Here is a 26747-nt window from a genome sequence, read left to right on the forward strand (position 1 = left end):
AATAATAATAATAATAATAATATTAATAATAATAATAATCTTCATATGCTGTATAACCTTTTTTAAAGTGTTAATGATAAAGTCCTAAATTCCAAATTCTTGGTTTTATATTGTAAGTTCTGAATTCTGACAAGTTTTGAGTTCCATTTCACTTCAGTTCTGAAGTCGGTGCCAGTCACAATTTGAGATCCATCTGAGTTCCCAACATCTGATTTCAAAATTCCAGGTTCTGAAATACAAAATCCTTAGAGTTTCATGTTTTAAATTCTATTTTTGGGTTTGATTCGTGAATTCCAACTACTAAATTCCAGGTTAAGAGTTTTTCATCCTCAGTTTGCAAGTTCTGAATTCTGCATTCTGAATTGTGGGTCCTGAATTTCAGGGTTTGAGTTCCAGGTCCAGAATTCCAGGTTCTGAGTTTTCCGGTTCTGAATCCTAACTTCAGAATTCCAGGTTCTGAGTTTTCAGGTTCTGAGTTTTCAGGTTCTGAATCCTAACTTCAAAATTCCAGGTTCTGAGTTTTCAGGTTCCGAATCCTAACTTCTGAATTCCAGGTTCTGAGTTTTCAGGTTCTGAGTTTTCAGGTTCTGAATCCTAAGTTCAGAATTCCAGGTTCTGAGTTTTCAGGTTCTGAATCCTAACTTCTGAATTCCAGGTTCTGAGTTTTCAGGTTCTGAATCCTAACTTCTGAATTTTCATGTTCTGAGTTTTCAGGTTCTGAATCCTAACTTCAGAATTCCAGGTTCTGAGTTTTCAGGGTTCTGAGTTTTCAGGTTCTGAATCCTAACTTCAGAATTCCAGGTTCTGAGTTTTCAGGTTCTGAATCCTAACTTCAGAATTCCAGGTATTGAGTTTTCCGGTTCTGAATCCTGACTTCAGAATTCCAGGTTCTGAGTTTTCATGTTCTGAGTTTTCAGGTTCTGAATCCTAACTTCAGAATTCCAGGTTCTGAATTTTCATGTTCTGAGTTTTCAGGTTCTGAATCCTAAGTTCAGAATTCCAGGTTCTGAGTTTTCAGGGTTCTGAATCCTAACTTCAGAATTCCAGGTTCTGAATTTTCATGTTCTGAGTTTTCAGGTTCTGAATCCTAACTTCAGAATTCCAGGTTCTGAATTTTCATGTTCTGAGTTTTCCGGTTCTGAATCCTAACTTCAGAATTCCAGGTTCTGAGTTTTCAGGTTCTGAGTTTTCAGGTTCTGAATCCTAACTTCTGAATTCCAGGTTCTGAGTTTTCAGGTTCTGAGTTTTCAGGTTCTGAATCCTAACTTCTGAATTCCAGGTTCTGAGTTTTCAGGTTCTGAGTTTTCAGGTTCTGAATCCTAAGTTCAGAATTCCAGGTTCTGAGTTTTCAGGTTCTGAATCCTAACTTCTGAATTCCAGGTTCTGAGTTTTCAGGTTCTGAATCCTAACTTCTGAATTTTCATGTTCTGAGTTTTCAGGTTCTGAATCCTAACTTCAGAATTCCAGGTTCTGAGTTTTCAGGGTTCTGAGTTTTCAGGTTCTGAATCCTAACTTCAGAATTCCAGGTTCTGAGTTTTCAGGTTCTGAATCCTAACTTCAGAATTCCAGGTATTGAGTTTTCCGGTTCTGAATCCTAACTTCAGAATTCCAGGTTCTGAGTTTTCATGTTCTGAGTTTTCATGTTCTGAATCCTAACTTCAGAATTCCAGGTTCTGAATTTTCATGTTCTGAGTTTTCAGGTTCTGAATCCTAAGTTCAGAATTCCAGGTTCTGAGTTTTCAGGGTTCTGAATCCTAACTTCAGAATTCCAGGTTCTGAATTTTCATGTTCTGAGTTTTCAGGTTCTGAATCCTAACTTCAGAATTCCAGGTTCTGAGTTTTCAGGTTCTGAGTTTTCAGGTTCTGAATCCTAAGTTCAGAATTCCAGGTTCTGAGTTTTCAGGGTTCTGAATCCTAACTTCAGAATTCCAGGTTCTGAATTTTCATGTTCTGAGTTTTCAGGTTCTGAATCCTAACTTCAGAATTCCAGGTTCTGAGTTTTCAGGTTTCCTCCGTGTCCCTCAGTACCGAGCTTCTCTTCGGTCCTTTATTACACTTCGGTGAGGTTTCGTCTCACACTCACACGGCGATGGGCAGGAAGTGTGTGTTTGTGTTCCTCCTGTGTGTTTTTCTGCCACGCAGCGGTTTCCCATTAGCGTTCAGGCTAATGAACATCGCTCTGTGCCGTTTCCTCCACTGCGCCGAGGCGTACGTGTTGTAGCCGTTCTCCTCGATGCGCTCCTTTAACCAACAGTTCACACTGTACTCTCTCTGTAACACACACACACACACACACACACACATTATGTTTTACAAATGTTCCTGTTGTGTTCCCTTTGGTTTGACCTTTGTAGGTGATGCATATCATTATGTGTGTGTGTGTGTGTGTGTGTGTGTGTGTACCTCTCCGTACACCTCTCCTCTCCTGTTCATGGCGAGGTAATAACCGGTGGTCAGGCTCCGTATGGCCACCACTCCCACATCTACAGACGTGATCTCCAGAATAGCTGCACACACACACACACACACACACACACACACACACACACACTGATCAGAGTGTGCGATGATGTCCTGCTATCTGTGTGTGATAACCTCAGCAGTTTGGGGGGGGGTGTCTTTGATCTCTCTCTCTCTTACACACACACACACACAGAACCTTCTGTGTAATGTCTATTCTCTGCTATCACCACTCCTGTGTGTGTGTGTGTGTGTATGTAAGACAGGGCCTGGAACACCAGACATCCGGCCAGCATTCTGGAGTGTGTGTGTGTGTGTGTGTGTGTGTGAGATCAGAGGTTCTCCATGCTCAGTGTGCTGTAAGTAAATGTTGTGTGTCATTAACAGTTTTTCCATAAAACACTGCCAACTTTTCACAGCCAAGATGAGTTTAACAACAAAAACAACTCTGTGTGTGTGTGTGTGTGTGTGTGTGTGTGTGTTTATACACAAACGTCACAATAACCAAGTTTATGTTAATTATAACATTTTTGTTTTTCCTCACACACACTCTCTAAGGTCTCAGAAATGAAATGTGCATCTCAGCACAGATAATAAAACTTCTCTGGAGGCCATTTTGAGAACCGCAGCACTGGCGTTATTACACACACTAATTCATTAATAACTATTACATCACACTGCTGCTGCTGAGTTCTGCATTCTGATTGGTCAGAAGGCGTGGATTAGTTTTCTAGAACAACAGCTCTGACAGTAGCGCAGCTACAAATCACAGGTTTTTATTAATGCACTCCTTCTGATAGGTTATCGTTGCTATAGTAACAGCTCAGTCACAGGGACGTGAACAGCAGACGCTCCACTGAGAATAAACAGATTGAGGGAAGGAGTCTCCAGTGTCAGCGCTTTGTAACAGTCAAAGCTGTAACTGTAAGTTTTCCGACATCTTCAGGACAGAGGAGTTTACGCTGCTTTGCGGTTTCTCAGTAACATGCGTAAGAAGCTGCGTTTATTTGTCTTATTAACTCTAAGAGAGAGAAGAAAGAGAAGCTGGTGAGGGAACGAGTGTTTATAGCTGCTATAATGTAAAAGTAAAGTTACAGAAAATGTAACTCTAAATGGATAAAACCTATAACATGCCGTTCATTAATAAATAAAAACAGTAATTGTTGGTAGGTTGCTGTGGTGTGAGAGGAATAAAACACATGGGGTCGTGCTGTTAGAGGAAAATAATCAGCTTCCTGTGACTGCACGTCCCCGGTGGCGGTTTCGGTGGCGCGCGCGGGATCGTGTCAGAGCGGAGGTGCTGAATGAGCGCGTGCGGGTTGATGTGTGTGTGTGTGTGTGTGTGTGGAGTTGACTCACTGTGCGCGTCGTCTTTGCTCCTGGTGCCGCTCACTCCCCCGGTGCCGTCTATCCGCAGGAACAGCCTCTGGAAAGAGTAGAGCTTCCGGCGGCGCGTGTCGCCCTGCAGGTGAGGGTAACTGCGCGCGCGCCGTGCCGGGGCAGCGGAGATGGAGGAGTTCGAGCTGGAGCTGGAGCTGGAGCTGTTGTTGGTGTTGTTGCTGTTGGTGTTGTTGGTGTTGTTGCTGTTGGTGTTTGCGGTGATGCCCGGGAGCGCGTGCTGAGGCTCTCGCGCGCTGCGGCAGGTGACGGTGCGCGCGCCGATCAGCGCCATCACGAGCGCCGCGAGCGCACACAGAGACCAGCCGCTACTCGCGCTCCATGTCACCGTCATCACTGCAGCGCACCGGGGGGAGCATGACTGCGGAGAGAACACACACACACACACACACACACACACGCACTGGGCTGCATAAACTCCTTTCAGGAGAAAGTCTCTAATGCGTGCTAACTTGCCAAGTGACGTCACGGGCTGATTTGCATATTCATTGGTGTCGTCATGACCATTTGCATATAAGAATGTGTAGCCTGAAGGAGGAGGCTTTCTCTGTAGCCTGGTATAGCGCAGAACACACTGCATTTTATTTCTTATAGAAAGAAGTCGTGTTTGGTCACGGCACCACAGACAGTGTACATGTTTACAAGTTTAAAAGCGTGTACGTGTCACTTCCTGTGGCGCAGCGGGGTGAGGACGCAGTAGCTGATATCTGTTAGACGTCAGACCTCGGTGCAGGTCTCAGCCTTGATCCCAGCTTATCACGTCACACAGGACAGCGTCCACGTCTTTTATAGACCCCCACGTTTCCTCTGTGTGTGTGTGTGTGTGTGTGTGTGTGTGTGTGTGTTGATCCTTCACAGAGTCTGTGTGTCTCCTCAAACACTGCTATCTTATCTAACACTTCCTTTGTAGTGCGTCTTCTCTCGAAACGGACAGAGCATTGTCCTGCTGTCTCGTCTTCCTCTCTAAATTACTGCTACTTTATTGTCATTTCCTCACACACACACACACACACACACACACACACGTCTTTCCATATCCTCCATTATATAACTGATGCACATGTGAGAATAATCCACAACAGGGTGGTGTGATGAAGCAGAGTTACTGTTGCTATGTTGTAGTTGATTATTTTCTGCTAACAGCATGTCCCCAAGTGTTTTATTCCTCTTATACCACAGCAAATTACAATTCTTTACTTTTCACAGAACAACATGTCCTATATACTTTACAGTTTATAGTTAATAAGCATGACAGCTCCAGGCGGTGGTTTATCAGAGAAGAAGCCGAGCGTGTGTGACGTCAGAACATTGCTCAAACCTCAACACAGTGAACAACAAGACACCGTTATACACACGCTGAAAGAGAGGTTTATTACTGCACCACGTCACTGACTCACAGAGAAACCTGTCCCAGTCAACACTTTAACAATAAACAACACACTCTTCTCATCACAGCATTTATTAATATACATTAATGTACACATGAACCACAGAGCCATAAAGATTCAACATGATAGATTTACTGTGAACAATTCAGCAAGAAAGACTCAGTGTAAAGCAAAAAGAGATTCAGAACAAATGATTCACTATGAAAGATTCAGTAAAAAGAAGATTCAGTATAAAAGATTTAGGATGAAAGATTCGATATGAATGAAAAAAGATTCATTATAAAAATTAAGAATGAAAGATTCATTATAAAAATTAAGAATGAAAGATTCAATATGAAATGAAAAAAGATTCAGGATGAAAGATTCAGGATGAAAGATTCATTATAAAGATTCAGTAAAAATAAGATTCAGAATAAAAGATTCAGGATGAAAGATTCAGGATGAAAGATTCATTATAAAGATTCAGTAAAAAGAAGATTCATTATAAAAGATTCAGGATGAAAGATTCAATATGAAATGAAAAAAGATTCATTATAAAAGATTCAGGATGAAAGATTCATTATAAAAGATTCAGTATGAAAGATTCATTACAAAAGATTCAGGATGAAAAGGTTAAGGCCTTATTGTAGGCCAGAGAGGGATGACCTGCAACACCTCATCCTCACTCATTAACACACGAACACACACACTAACGATGTGTAATAAACTCTTTAGTGATGCTTAATGAACTCTACACCATCTCACACACCCTGTAAGCTCGTCTAATAACATCTAATGAACACGCTAAAGAGACCTAGTGAACTAAGAGCACTAACAGCACCACAGGATTCATGTACACACACACACACACACACACACACTCTTTCATCTACTATGTGGAAATGAGCAGATTATTGCAGTGATTATTAAACACACTGTATTTAAGAAATGTAATGTCTAAATGTATTTTGGTAAAAAAGCACCAGAGTAGAGTTTTTTGTTAAAAAGCACCTCGAGAGAAATAACGGTTTGGTTTTAAAAACACACAGTACGTGATGATAAAGCACCGCCGTAGCTGATGGACAGAACAGTGTGTTGATTCACAGTTACACACTTTTACTTTTTCTCTTCATTCTGAGGGTTTAAAGTGGCATTAATATCAGGTAGTGTTTAACTCTTCGTTATTAGGTTCGGGTTTATCAGTGGGATTATTGCACGTGTTGCTTCAGCAGCTCCTCCGACTGGGAGAAAGATTTGGAGAAATATTTGAACACTCTGACGCAGCTTCATCACCTGTTTAATGGTGAAGCTGGATTTTAGTTTTGGGCTGCTTAGTATAAAAAATAATATATTAAACGATTTAAAAAGCTCACACTTGTGCTGTAAGGTGTCGATGATTCCCTGTGCTCCAGGTTGCAGTTTTTAAAAACACATACACAAACAAACACACGAGCTTCAAGTAAATAACATGTCTGTGTGTCTATGGTCCAGTATTTTTCAGTCTGGGTGCTGAGGATGATCCAGCGTGACCTCTGAACTTTGACCTCTGACCTCTGGGCGGTGTTACATCGCACAGGTGAGGCAGCACTGTTTACGGACGGAGTTCAGGACGCAGCGACCGAGCAGCTTCAGCGTGGAGCAGAAGCGAGTGGACATGCTGTCTCTCTTACACGCTGACACACCTGAGACACACACACACACACACACACACACACTTTAACTGTAATGGGTGTGTATAAAGGTGATGATGTGTAATAAATGTGTAATTAACACACGTGTTGTCGCTGCAGTGTACCTCGCTCAGGTCTGCACTCCTCCTCACCACACGAGCGTAAACTCTCAGGTTTGTCGTTTTTCAGACACAGTGAGCTTTTCACCTCCTCTCCTGATCCCTCACTCACACACCTGATCACTCGCTTCTGTACACCTCCACCACAGCTCTTTGAACACTGACACACACACACACACACACACACACACATATAACATTCCATATTATAATACACACAAACAGCAACAATTAAATAACACATTAGGAACATCTCGACACTGTCACCCTCGAGATCTATAAATCTACATGAATATGCAAATTAGGACACACCCCTACATCCTCCTGTCACTAACAGCACCACGTCATTTTCTTCTGATCTCCGTAGATTATATTTTATTTAGTGACATCACAACCCGAGGCCCCGAACCAGTTTCATACACAAGTAGTGAGAAAGTAAAAAAATAACTATAATTGTAATTGTTGTTAAATTGCTGTGGAATAAAACACTTCAACACGTGCTGTTATACGTCATTTCTACTGTATTATATGATTAACGGTGATAGTGACCTGCTGCCAGGGTTCGGTAGCCCACGCCACACACGGCTGGAGGTTACAGGGGGCGGAGCTTTCAGGTCTGAGACTCGCGTTACAGCGTTCAGGCTCTGGACAAAACACAGAGCGCTCCATCACTCCACCTCCACAACTCTGAGAACACTGACACAGAGAAAGAGAGAGCGAGAGCGAGAGATTTTAAAAATCTGTTTATTAATAAATCTTCATATGAAGGTGAAATCTACATCCTGATGTCTTTTATTTAAACATCTCACTTACACCATGACATTAATTTCTGCTTTAAACCATTTCAGTGGTGTATAATGTATAAAGTAAATATATCTTACCAGGAAAATAACTATAATCCAATTAATCCACGAGAGAGAAATGTTAAATAATCTTCGAATATTTATTTTCCTATTAAAGTATCACAAATAGAGAGAAATGCTTAACCTTATCTAATGCTAACCCTTATCTTATTTAGACACTTAGCATAATCAACTCGTCTAATAAACCAACATTAGCTGTGTGTGTGTGTGTGTGTGTGTGTGTGTGTGTGTGCGTGTGTGTGTGCGTGTGTGTGTGTGTGTACCTGTCCCCAGCGTGTGTGTTTCCACTGCAGTGTAGGAGGTGATGGCTGGTCTGAGCAGTGAAAAGGTCTCAACACTCGGCCGCTCTGAGAATCCACACACTGCACATCCCTGTACTTCATACCACTACCACAGCCCTCAACACACTGTCTCACACACACACACACACACACACACACACACACACAGGCAATGACATTCAATCAGTATGAGCTGAGTGCATAAGTTTGCACCCCCCTTGGCTTCTTGGTGCCAGAAGAATAAAGTCTATCTCTGTATTAATGATATGTATATGCTGATGGAACAGAAGGTTCCTCATGGGTTCTTTGGATGATGAACGGTTTTATACTTTCTGGAAGGGGAACACTGTTCTACAGGGTTATACCTAGAACCATTAAGGGTTCTCCCAGAGGAACAACACCAAGAACCCTTTACAGTGCATTTTTACATTTTTTGTAGCTGCATGTGATATTTTCAGACAAACTTATTTGGTTCTATTCCTCAAAATGTAGAATAATTAACGTAATGTGAACCACTGTCACTCTGAGTGCTAATGAAGCACTAATATATAAAAGCCTCGGAAAGTTTAGAGCAGCATTTCTGCTAAAAATGTCATGAAATGATGCTTTACATCTGTTTATCTGTCGTTAGATTCTAATCTCAGTGTAGAGGATAAAAAGTTTGAGACCCTTTATGTCTGGAAACAAATTAAAAGTAAGTGTCGCTTCTTAATATTTGGTCTGTAGTGTGTGTGAATGTGCACCGGATTCAACTCATCAGCACACTCTAGTGGTACGTCTGTCTGTCTCAGTGTGTGTGTGTGTGTGTGTGTGTGTGTATGTGTGTGTCACACCTTTCTCCATACAGCACAGGGCTGAAGGTTACAGTGTTTTGCAGGTTCTGGTTTCGCTGTGCTGCTGCAGTCAGAATCCCGAGCAGAACTACACACTACTGATCTCCACACTGCTCCCAGACCACAGGAGGTAGAACACTGACACACACACACACACACACACACAGAGTGATTAAACGTTACAGTTCCTGTTTAAAAAAAACATACAGTAAGTACACTATTATAGTTCATTACACCAGGCTTCTGTTAAATTCTGGATGGTGATTGGTCAGAAGGTGTTGATTAATTTTCTATAATTAATGAAATATTCATGTTTTTTTAATAAGTGCTTATTAAACATGATCTGGCAGATTGTCCCCCAAGCACAGGGTGCTGTGTCGAGACGCTGGAGCGGAATATCAGCACCAGCGCGTGACTGAAACACTAAAAGCATCTTTACCTCACTCCAGTTGCCCACGACCCAGAATGCCACTGTGCTCTTGCCACTTCCTGTTTTCATCACTTTGGATCTGCTGGGGTTTCTGGGTGTGTGTTTTTTCTTCTTAATCACGGGGTGTGTTTGTGTGGGGCTGTGTGATCTCACTTGGACCTTCAGGATCTTCTGCTTGTGTGTATGTGAGTTTTTGGAGGTTCTCGTGTGTGTGATTGTGTGTGTAGGTGCTTTAGTGGTCAGTGGTTTAGTCGTGGTCACAAGTGTGTGTGTGATTGTTCTTGTCCTGGCTGGTTTTGCTGTAGTAATGAGTGTGTGTGTAGTTGTTGTGTCGTCTGGTTGTATCGTGGTCTGAGGCGTGTGTATAGTGCTGACAGGTGTGTGAACGGTGAACACGTCCTCTCTCTCGTCCTCCATGATGTAGTCGTAGCCCGGTGTGTACAGTGATCCGTCAGGGGGCTGCTGCAGGTCCGTGCTGCCCTCCTCATCCTCGTCCTCATCCTCATCCTCATCCTCGTCCTCATCCTCACCCGTGTGTGTGTCGTCTTCTACACTGCTCTTATTAACCAAGATGAAATCCTGATCGTCTTCGTGTAACACACTCGGAGTCGGAGTGTGTGATGTGCTCACAGCGGGTGTGTACGATGTGGGCGTGGGATTAGACGTGAAGTCGTCAGGGTCGTGACCCGGAGTCGGGGTCGGAGGTTGTGGTCGGGATCTGGAGCAGCTCTGGAGGTTGCAGAAGGTTGTGGATCGAGGTCGGGTCACGGGGTCACAGAGGATTTGGGGTTCTATTACACACTTGACGCTACGAGATTTCACTCCTCCACCACAGGTCAGAGAACACTGCAGGAGAAACAACACACTCCGCTCACACACTGTTCACACACGCTGAACACACTCCTCAGGTAAGCACACAAATTACACACATACACAAATAAACATTAACAAGTGAACTAAACTCACTTTATGATGAAAATCTTTCTAAAGTAAATCATTGAATCCCTCATTACTTCCTCAGGTGACGCCATGATCCTGTGATCCTGTGATCTAGTGACCCTATGATCCTGTGATCTGCCTTACAGAAATCAGGATATAAATTTTAAGTGTATGACTTTATCCCTCATGAGCGAGCCAGAGGTGACGGTGGTGAGGAAAAATGACGATATGAGGAAGAAACCTTGAGAGGAATCAGACTCATAAGGGAACCCATCCTCATCTGGGTGACATGGATAGTGCGATTATAAATCATTATACTGGAGAGTCAAGCAATGCTAAGTGTGTAAAAAGGAACTGAGTATGAGCATCATTAGAGCTTTAATTTACGTCTATTGTATCAAACTGAAGTTATTAACTGTTCAATTCATCTAGTGACCCCATGTTCATGTGATCTAGTGATGCCATAATCATGTGATCTAGCCAATCCCAAGATCCATTGATCTAATAATTCCTGATTATGTGATCTAGTAACCCGGTGATCTAGCAACCCAATGATCCTGTGATTTAGTGACCCCATAATTATGTGATCTAGTGTCCCTGTGAACCTGTGCTGTAGTGCCCCATGACCCAGTGATCTAGTGGTAACATGATCCTGTGATCTAGTGATCCCACCACCTGCTGATCTAGTGACCCAATGACCTGGTTAACTGGTAACTCTGTGATCATTCAATCTAGTGATCCCTTGATCTTGTGATCTAGTGAAGCCACAATCCTGGTGATGTAGTGTCCCCATGATCATGTTAACTAGCAACTCTGTGATCCATCCATCTAGTGATCCATTGATCCTGTAATCTAGTGACCCCATAATCATGTGACTCACTGATTCTGTGATCTTGCAAACTCCATTTTGACATGACTCTGTAATTCCCTTTACCCAGCATTCATTATAATATAATGTGATTACCCGATCCACGAGTTCACAGGACCATGTTCCCATAAATCCATGATCCTGTGACCTCATGATTCCATAATCCTGTGCTCCCATTACCCCCGACCCCGTGATCCTGAAACCCCGTGACCCAGTGACCCCCTGAGTCTCACCTCGCTCCAGTTCCCCACAGCCCAGGCCGAGCCACAGGTCACGTTCCGGTTGCAGGCCATAGCCGCTTTGGGTTTCGGGAGTTTCCTGCAGTCTCCGGGGTGCAGCACTCTCTCCTCTCCAGCCACGGTTCTAACACACAGAACTGTGCGCTTCCTTATTCCATCAGAACCGCAGGAGGCTGAACACGACTGCCATCCGCCCACCCACCACCTGGGAATTAGACGGTACTCGCTCAGGTTCATGTCTACAGAGGACGTTACGTGGCTCATTTTGAAAAAAAAAACAAAAAACAGACCTGGCAGGACAGTCCATGTTCTTACAGTGGCGATGTCTGTCGTCAGGACGAGTGTTCGGATCACACAGCTCCTCATCCACCACTCCAACACCAGCTCTAAAACACCGCACTGGCTGCTGCTGCTCACCTGCAGGACCAGGGCTTATTATAAACCGCACAGGTGAGAAAGCCACGCCCATAATGCACTGCAGAAATACCTGACCCAAAAATATTACTCGTGATTTAACTGCTGCTTTCTGCTTTCATGTGTACCAAAATAATAAAACAAATGTTACAGATGCATTATATCTCCTAAAGATACATGTTTAGAATCAGACATCACTTTGGCTCTATAGTGTTTGGCTCTGCAGCTTGTCCACTAGAGGTCAGTCAAGGACAAGAGGAGTGAGAGACAGTGTTTAAGGTCAAAGTTAACTCTCTTCCACACCACCTGGAGCTACATATTAAAATACCACACGTACCACATTTCAACTTCAAGAACTCAGCTGAACTTCTGAGTGTGTTTGGGGTTTTGTGTGTAACTCTGTGTAACTAAATCAGTAATGTTTACTCTGCACTTGTAGCTTGCAGATGTATCACCATTTATTATATTTGTTTATGATAAGATAACTCATTTGCACATTTTATTTGCTTGTGTTGAGCTCATACTGAAATACTGCCCATGATGTTAAAGTTTAAAGCACAATTCAGTCTTTAATTTCCCCACGCAGGAATAAAAAATCTCTTATCTGAAATTTATTTTAATTGCTTGTTTCTGCATGTAAGTTCTGATGTATTTATTCTCCCTTTGCGGAGTTGTTTAGGTTTGAGTAAGCTTATAAAACTTTTTACTCCTGCTGTTATCACTGCCATTGCTTTCAGTGATCATAGCTCTCTAATCGTATTTTGTTCTGGATTGTTGCTGTGCTTGTTGTTATTTCCTCACCTTGTCCACAGGTGGTGCTGCAGTCAGTCCAGGCTCCGAATTTCCAGCGGTACTGAGGATCCAGCAGGTCGTTATCCACTGAGCTGTTCTTCTTCATGATGAACTCGTACCGCACGCCGGGGTTCGTCTCCTGAAACAGCAGCTACACGAAAACAACGAGAGAAAAAACAAAAACGACTCAGACACAAACTCAGGGCAAGCAACAACGTCCTAAAACTGTAAACAACATTAAAAATTAATCAGCATTGTGTGTGGAATGTTATCTTGTGTGTGTGTGTGTGTGTACATGTGTGTGTGTGTGTGTGTGTGTGTACCTGCACTATAATGGGTTCTTTTGTAGGCCCAGGTGATGTGAGGTTCTCCAGATTGCCACTGCGTTCGTAGTAGAACTTGACTCCGCCCACCTGGTACTCACCGTTCCATTGGATGATGTAGTTGCCGTTAAGGTAATATTTATCAGAGTGTGCTGCTCGCACGGCCAGGAAGTTCGCCGCCTCCTCCACTTCCTGTATCACTATATCCCTCGCTCCCTCAGGAATCAGCACCATGTCTGTGTAACCTGATATACACACACACACACACATAAACCTCTTTATGTCTACACCTGAGATGTGCTTCAGGTGTATGACCGTGTTTTTTAGAGTTGTATGACTGTTTGTGTGTGTGTCTCTGTGTGTGTGTGTGTGTGTGTGTGTGTGTCGCATACCGTATCCTTCTCTCTGTGTGTAAGTGTCATTCAGTGTCTCACAGCTGGAGCCGTCACCCAGACACACACCACACCGATCCTCCACCGCCTTGGAGTTTATTGCATAATCACAGCCTACCTCCTACACACACACACACACACACACACACACACACAAACATTCAATTTGCATAAATTCGTTATATAAATATAGTATATTTCAGTATATGCTTAAGCGCACAACACACTGCTGTTGAATTCTGGATTGTGATTGGTTGTCAGGTGTTGACAGTAGTGCAGCTGCAGATCACAGGTTTATATTAATGCGCTCGCTCTAATACGTTATCGTTTCTATAGTAACAGCTCAGTCACAGGGACGTGTACAGCGCACGCTCCACTGATAATAAACGGATTAAAAAACGTGAGTAATCATTGATGAGTTTTTTTGTAAGGAGATGTTTATGTAACACTGATGGAAGGAGTCTCCAGTGTCAGTGCTTTGTAACAGTCAGAGGTGAAGCTGTAACTGTAAGATCTCCATCATCTTCAGGACAGAGGAGTTTACGCTTCTTTACGGTTTCTCTGTAACATGAAAAGCTGCGTTTTTTTGTGTTATTAATTGAAGAGAGAGAAAAAAGAGAGGCTGATGAGGGAATGACTGTTTATAGCTGCTATAACATAAGTGACAACACACACACACACACTCGGAGAGTAAGCCACGCCCAGCCACTCTACCTTGCACACACCATTGATGCAGACGCTCCGGCTACCGTTGGAGAAACACGGAGTTCCGTCAGTCACTGCGTCCAACATCCTCTCGGAGAAATCCTCACTCACAGGCCTGCACTGCAGCTCACACGGATGAGCTGAGAGAGAGAGAGCGAGAGAGAGAGAGAGACAGAGAGAGAGAGAGAGCGAGAGAGAGAGAGAGAGAGAGAGATTGTAGAATACTGCAACTTTATGGTATATTTATGTTATAACTCAGAGGACAGACAGAGTAAAGTGAGGTATTGAGAGTATTAGTCACAGCTTGTGGTGTTAAAGCTGATTTGTTTTGAGGCAGGCATTTACACAGCCTCACACACACACAGACACACACACACACACACACACGCACAGGATAAAATATTTATATAAAACGTGATGGGAAAAGTCTGAAAATTCCTCCAAAGTGCAGTAAACGCTGTGAGTCACTTGCTGTGCGTCACTTGCTGTGAGTTTATGGTAACGTGGACCGGTCCGAACCTGCTGCACTGGAACATTACAGACTTTTATCCTCAGCTGCTGAGTCTAAAATAATCACGTGTATACTCTCCGAGTGACTCTGTCATTACGCAGTATAACATACAAACTGAACTCTAATTCTCTAAGTGCTCTGTGTGTGTGTGTGTGTGTGTGTGTGTGTGAACTCAGCTTGTGGTTTGGATCATGTGATCTACGCTAAGCTCTGCAGGATGATTCAGCAGCCTCAAAGAAAAACTTAACACCATGATCACTAACCTCGACCTGTTCACTAATCACAGGAATGAACATACCACTGGAAGCAGTGCATCATGGGAAAGTGAGTATAGCTGAGTATAGCGCCCCAGCTGAGTCCCTGACGTGATTTACACAGAGTAACCGGTGCAGCAGGTAGGCTGCGTTAGTGGACAGCGTCTGCACTGCTGAAGGAACGTCTCGCTCACGAGGCAGCACAAGGACTGATGTCCTTTAATGCTTTTCTTTAGAACACATTTAACCCCTTAAACACCCAGGAACTGTCTGTGGGACCAGCTTTACACTCCTCACTCTGTAACTACACACACCCACTGGTGTTTTCACTGCAGTTACTGAGTAACACAGTGTTTATTTTCTCTGGTTGTTGGATAGATAAACACAGGCGTCTGCCAATCGACTCCAGTTAAAATACTGAGAAGAGTTTTAGTAATTGATTTATCTTCAGATGTGATACAGTTACAGCGTCTTCCTTCATACAGGCACCATTTCTGCTATAAAAGTTATTAAAGTGTGTGTAAGGTGTTTGATGTGAAATGTTGAGATTACTGTGTCTGATGATGGGGATCCACTGGTACAGCTGGTTGTGGTACGGAACCGTATCAAACTCGCTGCACTGCATGTCTCGAAACGACGGCTTCTTCTTAACACACGGCACCGTGTTACACATCCTGTAGCGCTTACGCTCACCTGTACAGTACTTCCCTCCGAACGCTGGCCTGAGAGAGAGAGAGAGAGAGAGGGTTCAGTGAAACATGAATGAGTTTAAACGGAGGAGATGAAGGACGAGGAGGAGGAAGTGTCATACTTCGGCTTGTCACACTCTCTGTCTGCTGATTGGACGCCGGAGCCACAGGTGCGCGAGCAGTGAGACCAGGTGCTCCACTGGCCCCACCCACCATTCACCGTCTCAGGTAACTTCCCCACCACCACACACTCGCCTGAGATACACCACTGACGCACACACACACACACACACACACACACATACTTGATTATGCATCATGATATTTACCGCCAGCAAAAAGACAGCATTGTGTTTAAAAAGATCCGGTATAAAACTGACTTTAATGTCTACAAAAATAAAATAACATGGAAAAGAAGGAGAAGATATTTTAAAGATTTAAAGTAATATCAAATCAGCTGCTTCCAAATTCCTTTGTTTTGTAATTAAAATAGAATGTGATTAAAAAGATTGAAGATAATGTTCTGAAGAAGAATGTTATATTACGATACCTGCAATATCTCATAAAAACATATTGTGGCATAATCGATCATGACATCAACTTTATATTACATTATTGTCCAGCCCTCATACATCGCTGTGTGTGTGTATGTGGAATTAATAATATTGCTTTTTTTTTAAATTTCATTTCATTTCATTGTGATGAAATTTCCGCTCCATTACAGTGTGAATGCTGGTGATTTGGTGTGTGTGTGTGTGTGTGTGTGTGTGTGTGTGGGACCCCTCTCTCACCTTCCCCGGGCCACACCTGGTTCCGTCTATGGGTGCGTCCAGTTTGGAGCGACAGGAACTGTCCACCGAGCACCACAGGATCTGACACACGTTCTGCAGAGACACACAGCATGGAGTAGTGAACACTCTGTCTCGGGGAAATCTGGTCAAAGCTCTCCTGTGGTTCTGCTTAAATAAAAGTGTGAGAGGAGGAAAACGATGAGGAGATCTTACATCAGTTTCAGGACAGAGAGTGGCGTTGGGTCCGTACTGCATCTGACACTGGTGCTGCCGAGTGTACCTCACCCCCGGGGCAACCAGAGCCGTCGTCATGTCCTTCTTAGACGGACGATCATCTAAACAAAAACCCCAACCACGACTGACACACAGAGAGAGAGAGAGAGAGAGAGAGAGAGGTTAAGAAAAAGATAGAGAGAGACACACTGAGACACAGAGCCAGAAGTCTGCAAAGTGCCAAGCGTCTGCCAACAGGAAATGTGTGTGTGTGTGTGTGTGTGTGTGTGTGTGTGTTTACTCACTCGAGGAAGTGTGTGATGTACTGCTTGCTGCAGGTGGACCAGGTGAGAGGTGACGAGTCGTACTGAAGCTGACGAGACATGATGAAGGGGGCACGACCCACCAGCTCACAGTCATTCCCCTGACCATCATGCTGAATCCCGAAACTACACACACACACACACACACACACACACACACACACACACAGTCATTCCCCTGACCATCATGCTGAATCCCGAAACTACACACACACACACACACACACACACACACACACAGTCATTCCCCTGACCATCATGCTGAATCCCGAAACTACACACACACACACACACACACACACACACACAGTCATTCCCCTGACCATCATGCTGAATCCCGAAACTACACACACACACACACACACACACACACACAGTCATTCCCCTGACCATCATGCTGAATCCCGAAACTACACACACACACACACACACACACACACACAGTCATTCCCCTGACCATCATGCTGAATCCCGAAACTACACACACACACACACACACACACACACACACACACACAGTCATTCCCCTGACCATCATGCTGAATCCCGAAACTACACACACACACACACACACACACACACACACACAGTCATTCCCCTGACCATCATGCTGAATCCCGAAACTACACACACACACACACACACACACACACACACAGTCATTCCCCTGACCATCATGCTGAATCCCGAAACTACACACACACACACACACACACACACACACAGTCATTCCCCTGACCATCATGCTGAATCCCGAAACTACACACACACACACACACACACACACACACACACACACAGTCATTCCCCTGACCATCATGCTGAATCCCGAAACTACACACACACACACACACACACACACACACACACACAGTCATTCCCCTGACCATCATGCTGAATCCCGAAACTACACACACACACACACACACACACACACACACACACACACAGTCATTCCCCTGCCATCATGCTGAATCCTGAAACTACACACACACACACACACACACACACACACAGTCATTCCCCTGACCATCATGCTGAATCCTGAAACTACACACACACACACACACACACACACACACACACAGTCATTCCCCTGACCATCATGCTGAATCCTGAAACTACATACACACACACACACACACACACACACACCTGTGTCCGAGCTCGTGTGCGATGGTGAAGGCGACAGGAAGTCCTGAGTCCTCGTTGATGTTGCAGGAGCGATGAGGTTGGCACATTCCAGACAGGTGAGAGAGTCCGAGCGTCTCACACGGCTGATTCTTACCTGCACAGATGTCCTTCCTGATTCACACACACACACACACACAACCGCCACAAAAATTACAGGGTGTCTGTGTGTGTCCTCATACTCTATTCTATCCTATTCCTGTATTTATACTGAATTCTGTAAGCTATCTAAGCTATATTAATTAGTAAATAAAATAGTATATCGTCCACCCTGAGCTGTAATAATCAGCTACAGCAGGTAATTACCTTGTTATGAGCACAGCGACGTCGTGGTGTGCAGGGTGTGTGTCACTCTGAGGGTTCAGGTTCTTCTGCCAGCTACAGAAACTGGTCAGAGTCGAATCCGCATGATGGACGATCTTCAGACCTTTCTGACAACACGCACACACACATTCTTAAGGGCGCCAATAATTTTGCTGCGTGTGTTTTTAAATACCAATATTCAGGGGGAAAAAAGAATTATTTTTATTAGGATTTGAGAAAGTTCACTACTTTCCCAAAACCTCTTACAGGGTGCCAATATTTTTGGATTTAGCTGTAGAGGACCATAGTACTACATAATGAACTAATCAATTGCTATTTGAGTTAAACATTAAATAAATGATGTCCCAGTAAACAGCATATTTTTTATTTTTAGGTATTTTATTTTCACAAACTCTTAAAAACTGATGTGTGATTAAGCAATAATGATTCATTCACCTGAGTCAAATGGGTTAGTGATTCATAACTGATAAATTATAAACTGTGTGTGATAACAGATTCATTTAATAATAATAATAATAATAATAATAATAATAATAATTTTATATAGCGCCTTTCCAACACCCTAGGTCTCTTTACAAGTCAGATTTAAGGAATACACATAAACATCAATATCAAAGGACAGAACGCATGTCAAGAGCTGAAAGTAATACACAGAGGTCGCTTACGAAGCTAGATTAGAGATGCAGATACCAGCACATAACACATACCTGTACAGAGCCCACTGACCAAATTAGCTTAGAGATGCAGAGAGAATTTAGATGAACGTCCATAACAGGGTACAATTTACAGACTGAGAACTGAGGAGTAATATTCAGAGAGAAAATGTGTTTTTAAGAGGATTTTGAAGGAGAGAAGGGAGGATGCTTGACGGATGTCTTGGGGAAGAGACAGATTCCACAATCTGGGAGCCACGACACTGAAAGATCTACAGTCACCAGACGAAACTTAGGAGTGACTAACAATCCCTCACTAGAAGATCGTAAGGAACAGGCAGGAATATAAGGCAGAAGTACATTTGTAAGTGAAAATAAGTCAATGAACCACCAGTTCAGTCTAATGGAGTTTAATGGAAACCGATTCGACTCATTAAGCTCAGCCATATTAAGCATCATGTAGTGTGAATCACGAATCATGACTCCTGAGTGATGATCAGTGTGTCTGTACCTCCTCTGACTGCAGCAGGATGAGTCGCACAAGAACGATGTGGATCGCATTACCAATGCTGGCATCGTGGTAAATGCCTGCCACCTACAATAACACACACACACACGCACACACACAGACTGACATAAGATCCAAATATCTGAATATAATTTATTATTATTATTATTTAGAGTCTGTTTCAGAATCAGTGACTGTCTCGTTCTGTCTGGGTTGGTCACCATGTTCATGACGGTGAAGATGTAGCTCTCCACGTTGTTGTTGCCGTGGTACTGCAGCATTTTGGAGTCGGCCACCACCATCGTCTCCACCCAGCGCTCCGTACTCACTGAACGCCGACTCAGCACTCGGCCCGGACCTCGCTGCTGTCGTTCCCAAAGCTCCCTTTCATGTTCTATCTGCATAGAGTGCTGTGGACTGTCTGCGATATCACACACACACGTCTCAGGACACGGGATAATGCACCCATTAACATAATGACCAGTAGAGCGCATTTACACTGATCCTGACCGACCTTTGACCCCGCAGGCGGTGTGGAGGTCACGCTGTGTGTGTGTGCTGCGGCGGGATCGGATGCTCAGCCACGCAGAGTTACGGTAGATCACGTGTGGCTGCTGAGGGTGTGTGAGTGTCGGTGCGTGACCTCGCACAGGTTCAATCAGGAACACTCCGGTAGGGAGAGAGAGCATGCCTGTCTGTAACACACACACACACACACACACAGTAACACAGCTGTCTCTCTCTATCTCACTGCCCTGAGCACATTCACTCTCAATGCATTATCTACAAACACTGTGTGTGTGTGTGTGTGTGTGTGTGTCTACAAGCTGCTGCTAGTTGTGACTGTTCCTCAGGATCATCACCGATCATTACCCAGCAATCCATCACTGCGCCTTAACACACACACACACACACACTCAGGGAACCCCCAACACACACATTCTTACAGAAGAGTGCACTGTAACACTCTGTGATGTGTTTCCATATAAAATTTTTAAAGTAACTGTTGCTGTGTGTGTGTGTGTGTGTGTGTGTGTATGTGTGTGTGTGTGTGTACTGTATGTAACCCAGTAACGTGGGCGTGACCTGATTTGTATGCAACAGCAGCGATTCCCACTGGCCTGTTCCTACATATCTGAACTCTCTATAGAGTCATTTTGGCATTCATCACTCAAAATTCATGTATGTGTGTGTGTGTGTGTGTGTGTGCGTGTGTGTGTGTGTGTGTGCGTGTGAGGGAATGCAGCTGTGAGTTGTGCCTGTGTGAGAAATCCTATCAGATGTACTTGCTGACCGCGGTTTAAAATCCAAAGTGAAAATGTATGCGCCTGTGTGTGTGTGTGTGTGTGTGTGTGTGTGAGTTCCACTTCCTGTTTCCTGTTTCAATCTCCATCCACCTACCATCAGGATACCACATGAATGTAAATTAGAAAACACAGACACACTGACGGAGTGAGATGCTCAGACACACACACACACACACACACACACACATATGGTCATATATAAACACTATTTTTTTTAAAAGGAAGCCAGTTCAACACTGCAGATGTTATAATGATGTGTGTTCCAGCTGTATTGTTAGGAAACATGAAAATGACATGCTGCAACACAAACAACGCTCATAACGAGTTATTTTGCGTAGCTGTGCTTCGGTGTAGCGAATCTGCGGTTTGTGCTGTTTGTGTTTCATTGTCTCAGTAATTACAGAGAAAAATCGGCTTATTCCTAAAAACCCCTGGGAAAAAACAGTGCAGCACAGGTACGTTTCTGTTCCTGAGAGTAAAATAATAAACACAGCGTGGTGTGATGAAGCTGAGTTACTGTCACCACGCTGACGTTGATTATTTTCCTAGAACAGCACGTCCTCTTACACCACAGCAATGAAGAAACGATTAGGATAAATCAGGATACATGATAAACGTGTGATTAAAGGAGAAATTAATTCTAATTCTAACCAGCATCAGCCGTGTGTCTGAAATTCATTTCATGTTTGAGTCATAAGAAGAAAAGCTACAAATGCAAATGGAGAGAAAGATAAAGAATGAAAGAGAGAGTGAGTAAAGGGTTAAAGAGTGAAAGCAGCAGTGAGAGAGAGAAAGAGGTGGAGGGGTGGAAGGGTGGAAGGGTGAGCTGGGAGATAATATAAGACTGGAATGAAGCTGTGCTGATTGACAGCCAGACGAATCTCCTGGGAGACACATTCCTGCATTGGCTAAACACACACACACACACACACATACACAGAGGGCATTTAGGTTTTTCTCTCGGAATCTGATTTTCTCTGTTTTTTGTCCGGTCAGAGTGACTCACGCTGACCAATGACACGTTAATGCACTCCTAAACTTCCTGTCTGTCTCTCTCTCTCTCTCTCTCTCTCTTTTCCTTCTGTTTCTCGCTCTGCCTAACTTTGTCTCTCAGCATACCATTTGTTTGTTGTTGTGTGGTGGATCCTGGAGTCACTGAACCCTCTGTGTGTGTGTGTGTGTGTGTGTGTGTGTGTGTTTCTACTACTGCTGCTGTTCGTGTGCAGACCAGCTGTGAAAAAGGACAGACCCTGAGAGACATAACACACACACACACACACACACACAGAGTTGCAGTGTGGTGTCAGTGCAGTTGGGTGTTTGTTTAGTGGTGTGTGTTTCGTCTCTCTGTTTCAGGGCCAAACGTGAATTGGCTCATTTCCTAAACATAAGGTTCTAATTTTCTGATATTTTTACACTCAGCACGGGCCATACAAGACTATACTGTACTGTACTACACTATACTGTACTTTACTGTACTACACTTTACTGTACTGTACTATATTATACTATACTATAATGTACTATACTGTACTGTACTACACTGTACTGTGGTGTACTGTACTATACTGTAGTGTACTGTACTATACTATACTGTAGTGTACTATACTGTACTACACTATACTATACTGTACTATACTACACTGTACTGTGGTGTACTGTAACCCAGATAGTATAGTACACTATACTATACTGTACTGTACTATACTATACTATACTATACTGTGCTACACTACACTATTCTATATTACACTGTACTGTAGTGTACTGTACTACACTATACTGTACTATACTACACTGTACTGTAGTGTACTATACTACACTGTACCGTAGTGTACTGTACTACACTGTACTGTACTATACTACACTGTACTGTACTATACTGTGCTACACTAAACTATACTGTACTACACCCTACTGTACTATACTACACTATATTGTAGTGTACTATACTATACTACACTATACTGTAGTGTACTATACTATACTATACTGTGCTACACTAAACTACGCTGTACTACACCCTACTGTACTATACTACACTATACTGTAGTGTACTATACTATACTATACTGTGCTACACTATACTATACTGTACTATACTACACTGTACTGTAGTGTACTGTACTATACTGTAGTGTACTATACTGTTTTACACTATACTATACTACACTGTAGTGTACTATACTATACCTAGGGTATACAGTGTACTATACTATAGTGTACTATACTACACTATACTATACTGTACTGTGGCTGTGTCTAAGACGAATGGTATTTGAATGCTTATGAATATTAATGAGTGTATGATGTTACAGTGCCACAGGTTACAGAAACACACCTACACTGTGTGTGTTAATATCACCGTACTCAAAGTGCGCAGTGAGGATTTAATACTGAAATTACACACATCGTTATCTACACGTCAGATGTAACTACAGACGTAAGGGCTGTTCAGAAGTTACGTGAGAGTTACACATACTGGGGCGGAGTTTAGCTAAAAGGTCACTAAAAGCAAAACGTTACTAAAAGCTGTGTCTCAGTTACGCTCGATTCTAACCTTGATCTTAAGCAGGTTTTTCTTGAGCAAGAAGCAGGAATAAGTCACTGTAAGATTTCATGGCCTTGGGTTAGTATCTTATGGCTTCATTAAGTCATGCGCACGAATAACTGTCAGAGCACAATTATAAATAAGTTTAAATGACAAAGTAACAGGATTTGCTGGGTCAAGTGCTATTTTATAAGTTGCTGAATAATGAACATGGAACCCATTTTAAATTCTCTCTTGTTTTTATGTTACATCATATTACATTTGACAGCAAAGAAAAACAACACGATTACCTTCCCTAGGTAAATCTATCCCTGATTTTTTCTGCATTACAGATGAGTGTTTGTGTTTAAAGGCAGAGGTCTAGACTCGTCCCAGGCGTCTCTGAGGCTTCTACTCAAAAAAAATCTGGCAGCATCGGAGACATTTACTTCACGCAGGAGATTTTAATAATCTGAATGTGAAGCTCAGAAAGTCCACTTAAGCAGCTGCGTAACCCGACTCTGAATACCAGCAACTTTCCTCACGGAAATACTGACGTAACCTTTGGACTTAAGGCGCTGACTACGAATACGGCCCTTTTAAAAAAGTTAAGAAATTTACAACACGTATGTGTGATTACGCTTCAAGTTTAATAGACAGTAATCACAAAATGAAAGAGCGTAAACATAAAGGTGTAACGTCTGTTTGTACGTTGTCATTGGATGTGCACTATGTAGTGCACTAAATGCTAAGATTATGTGATGCGTACTTGTGACTTTGTTCATTTCCTGTTTTCTGTGCTCACCAGGCCATTACAGCTGCTCAGGGCGGCGGTTCCCTCCACGTCTCCGTCCGTTACCGTGCCGATGAGGTGACACTCGTTTTCCCTGTGAACCACCCGTCCATTTTCACTCCTGTTCTTCGTTCTCTGCTCTAACACGTACCCATGTGACAGAAGGTTGTTGTTGATGGTGAGGTTGAGGGTTAAATCTCGTCCACTGAAGTTCAGTTTGTAATAAACTCGCTTGATGTCGTGTACGTCTGCCTCACGCCGTCGCCGCCTGCTGCTCGCAAAATGATGTGACAGCGTGTGCGAGATGAAGCGACCGTCTCCGTCCACTTTCTCGGGATGAACAACGGAAAAGTCGCCGTGTGATCTGACCGAGTGTTCTGCAAACAGGAAACATGAATTCAGTCATAAAAGCTTAAGACTATGAGTCTTACTTTAGCCTGCGTAACACATTAATAACAGATAATAACACCCTACATAAAACATGGCTAGCATGTTTCCAACCTAGCAAGCAAAAGCTAACTGTATAAATTATTATTAAAATATGCCTTGTTTATTTAATAAATATGCTTTTAAATAAACTGGACACACACTGGTAAAATGCCGTGCTTGTCGTTAACTTTAACATGGTTTTGTTTCTTTGATAATCCACAGAGAGATATGTGCTAGCTAGCTAGCCACATCATTTTAGCTGTTAGCAATGTGCTAATATCTTCTCAAGAAGAAGTACATTAAAAGGCTTTAATACACAGAAGCCTAACATAAAATTGTGGCTAATATTGACTAGCATTAACCTCACTAGTTAACCTGCTCATATGCTTGCTAACTAAAATGCAGTTTTATATTGTTTGTTTTGACTTGTATATATCAATGACCATAAAGAAGTATTCGCCCTGCCTCACTTCGTAAGCTAAGCTGCTGATCTCTTATAACTGAATTTTCCTGACAATAACATCAGCTAGTACGCTAGGCTACCTGTCTATCTATGATGACGCGGTTATGTTTTATGACAGCAACTAGCAAGTATGGTATTGCTAGGTTCAGTAATGAAACATCATAGCCCCAACTGGCTCTGCTGAAAATTTTGTAATGTTTCTAAATTCAAAAATATGAAGCATAATACTAAAGTGCCTCAAATTTTCATCCGCTGACTTTCACAGCTATCTGATGTTAGCTCACAACAGGATGGTGGTTTGGTCTGTGTTGATGAGCTAGCTAAGAATAGCTAATGTTAGGATGTGGACTAATGCTAGCTAACACACCAAAATATATTTTATATTAGTCAGCTTTATTCGGAATAATACCACTATAACACTAAATGCTAGTTCATGGCTAGCTAACATTAACCTCTAGCTAACTAGCACCTGAGGTTAATCGCTAGTTCACTAACTGTATATAATGCAAATAATTATTGGCCCACTGCACATGTGTAAATATTTTAAAACTTTAAAAAAGTGAATTATTAATAGAAATTTGATTATAATGTAATTATTTTCATATTTTCCTCCATTTTGTTTGTGTATTTTTGAAGATTGGGCGGGAAAGTCGCCTCCTGGACTGCGTGACGTAACACGGAGCGGTTGCAAAGCGCATGCGCGAGAACTGTGGTCAGCTGTGGTGCAGGTTTGAGACACAGCCTAGTGCGGCGTTGTGCGATTTGGGACGCAGCCCGTGCGCGAGCTCGAGTCACCGAGTCCGCTGCTTTAACACAGTGCGCGTTATGAAGCGTTATAAAGCGTGCAGCGTTGAGTACTTTACACGCTCTGACTTCTCTGAGTGACCTGCTGCAACATGCATGAACGCTTTATAAGGGCATGCTGAGCAAAGTTATGGACATGACTGCTGACACACACACACGCACACACACACACACGAACCTTGCTGTGTATCTGGAAAGTAGAAGTCAGACACGGAGCTGTGGAGAAACAGGAGGAGCAGGAGAGCTTCACCCAGCTGGAGAGGCATGATGATGAAGAAGAAGAAGAAGAAGAAGAAGAGCTCAGGAGCAGGAGAAGATCAGCAGGGTTCAACTGGAGCTGCAGTTCAGGGGCGGAGAGAGAGAGAGAGAGAGAGAGAGGGGGGAGAGGGAGAGACACAGAGGGGGGGAGAGAATGAGAGGGAGAGAGAGAGATACAGGGGGAGAGAGAGAGATACATGGAGAGAGAGAGGGAGAAAGAGAGATACAGGGAGAGGGAGAGAGAGATACAGGGAGAGAGAGGGAGAAAGAGAGATACAGGGAGAGAGAGGGAGAGAGAGAGATACAGGGAGAGAGAGATACAGGGAGAGAGAGAGAGGGAGAGAGAGAGATACAGGGAGAGAGAGATACAGGGAGAGAGAGAGAGGGAGAGAGAGATACAGGGAGAGAGAGAGGGAGAGAGAGATACAGGGAGAGAGAGAGATACAGGGAGAGAGAGAGGGAGAGAGAGATACAGGGAGAGAGAGAGATACAGGGAGAGAGAGAGAGGGAGAGAGAGATACAGGGAGAGAGAGAGAGAGAGAGGGAGAGAGAAAGATATGGGGGGGGGGGGGGGGGAGAGGGAGAGAGAGAGAGAGAGAGAGAGATAGATAGA

The 26747-nt window shown here is 43.3% G+C and overlaps 2 protein-coding genes and 1 long non-coding RNA gene across 3 annotated transcripts; 1 reads left to right on the forward strand and 2 right to left on the reverse strand.

Annotated features, from left to right (window-relative positions):
• The first annotated feature begins 549 nt into the window (after positions 1-549).
• On the forward strand, positions 550-1128 carry LOC128317339 (uncharacterized). The gene is made up of 3 exons (XR_008300859.1): positions 550-670; positions 976-1003; positions 1048-1128. It is a non-coding gene; the product is annotated as an uncharacterized LOC128317339 (long non-coding RNA).
• fgf10b (fibroblast growth factor 10b) lies at positions 1071-4841 on the reverse strand. Its single transcript, XM_026916564.3, has 3 exons — positions 3820-4841; positions 2404-2507; positions 1071-2271 (listed from the first exon to the last, which is right to left on the reverse strand). The coding sequence occupies exons 1-3, from the start codon at positions 4436-4438 to the stop codon at positions 2080-2082; spliced, it is 915 nt and encodes a 304-aa protein (XP_026772365.3). The 5' UTR covers positions 4439-4841; the 3' UTR covers positions 1071-2079.
• Positions 4842-4876: 35 nt separating this feature from the next.
• Positions 4877-26220, reverse strand: adamts12 (ADAM metallopeptidase with thrombospondin type 1 motif, 12). Its single transcript, XM_053229181.1, has 24 exons — positions 26055-26220; positions 24193-24557; positions 20065-20245; positions 19772-19971; positions 19554-19637; positions 18372-18496; positions 18030-18179; positions 16857-17000; positions 16552-16696; positions 16339-16431; positions 15670-15815; positions 15411-15580; positions 14103-14233; positions 13389-13509; positions 12997-13241; positions 12683-12824; positions 11758-11884; positions 11462-11672; positions 9431-10267; positions 8992-9129; positions 8141-8284; positions 7564-7710; positions 7021-7174; positions 4877-6907 (listed from the first exon to the last, which is right to left on the reverse strand). Exons 1-24 carry the CDS (start codon positions 26140-26142, stop codon positions 6789-6791), a joined length of 4407 nt encoding a protein of 1468 aa, XP_053085156.1. The 5' UTR covers positions 26143-26220; the 3' UTR covers positions 4877-6788.
• Between the last annotated feature and the right edge of the window lie 527 nt (positions 26221-26747).

The sequence above is a fragment of the Pangasianodon hypophthalmus genome, chromosome 24, assembly GCF_027358585.1.
Source record: "Pangasianodon hypophthalmus isolate fPanHyp1 chromosome 24, fPanHyp1.pri, whole genome shotgun sequence".
Taxonomy (NCBI): domain Eukaryota; kingdom Metazoa; phylum Chordata; class Actinopteri; order Siluriformes; family Pangasiidae; genus Pangasianodon; species Pangasianodon hypophthalmus.

Bases quoted from the DNA above. Each gene is read 5' to 3' on its own strand.
- fgf10b (XM_026916564.3), bottom strand. From the start codon at position 4,438: ATGCAGTGTGTTCTGCGCTATACCAGGCTACAGAGAAAGCCTCCTCCT. The intron at 2,508-3,819 runs GTGAGTCAACTC...GTGTGTGTGCAG, and splicing joins GAGCAAAGACGACGCGCACA to CTATTCTGGAGATCACGTCT. The intron at 2,272-2,403 runs GTACACACACAC...TGTGTGTTACAG, and splicing joins GAGGAGAGGTGTACGGAGAG to AGAGAGTACAGTGTGAACTG.
- adamts12 (XM_053229181.1), bottom strand. From the start codon at position 26,142: ATGCCTCTCCAGCTGGGTGAAGCTCTCCTGCTCCTCCTGTTTCTCCAC. The intron at 16,697-16,856 runs GTGAGTAAACAC...TCTGTGTGTCAG, and splicing joins TACATCACACACTTCCTCGA to TCGTGGTTGGGGTTTTTGTT. The intron at 14,234-15,410 runs GTAATCTCAACA...TCTCTCTCTCAG, and splicing joins GATCCCCATCATCAGACACA to CTCATCCGTGTGAGCTGCAG.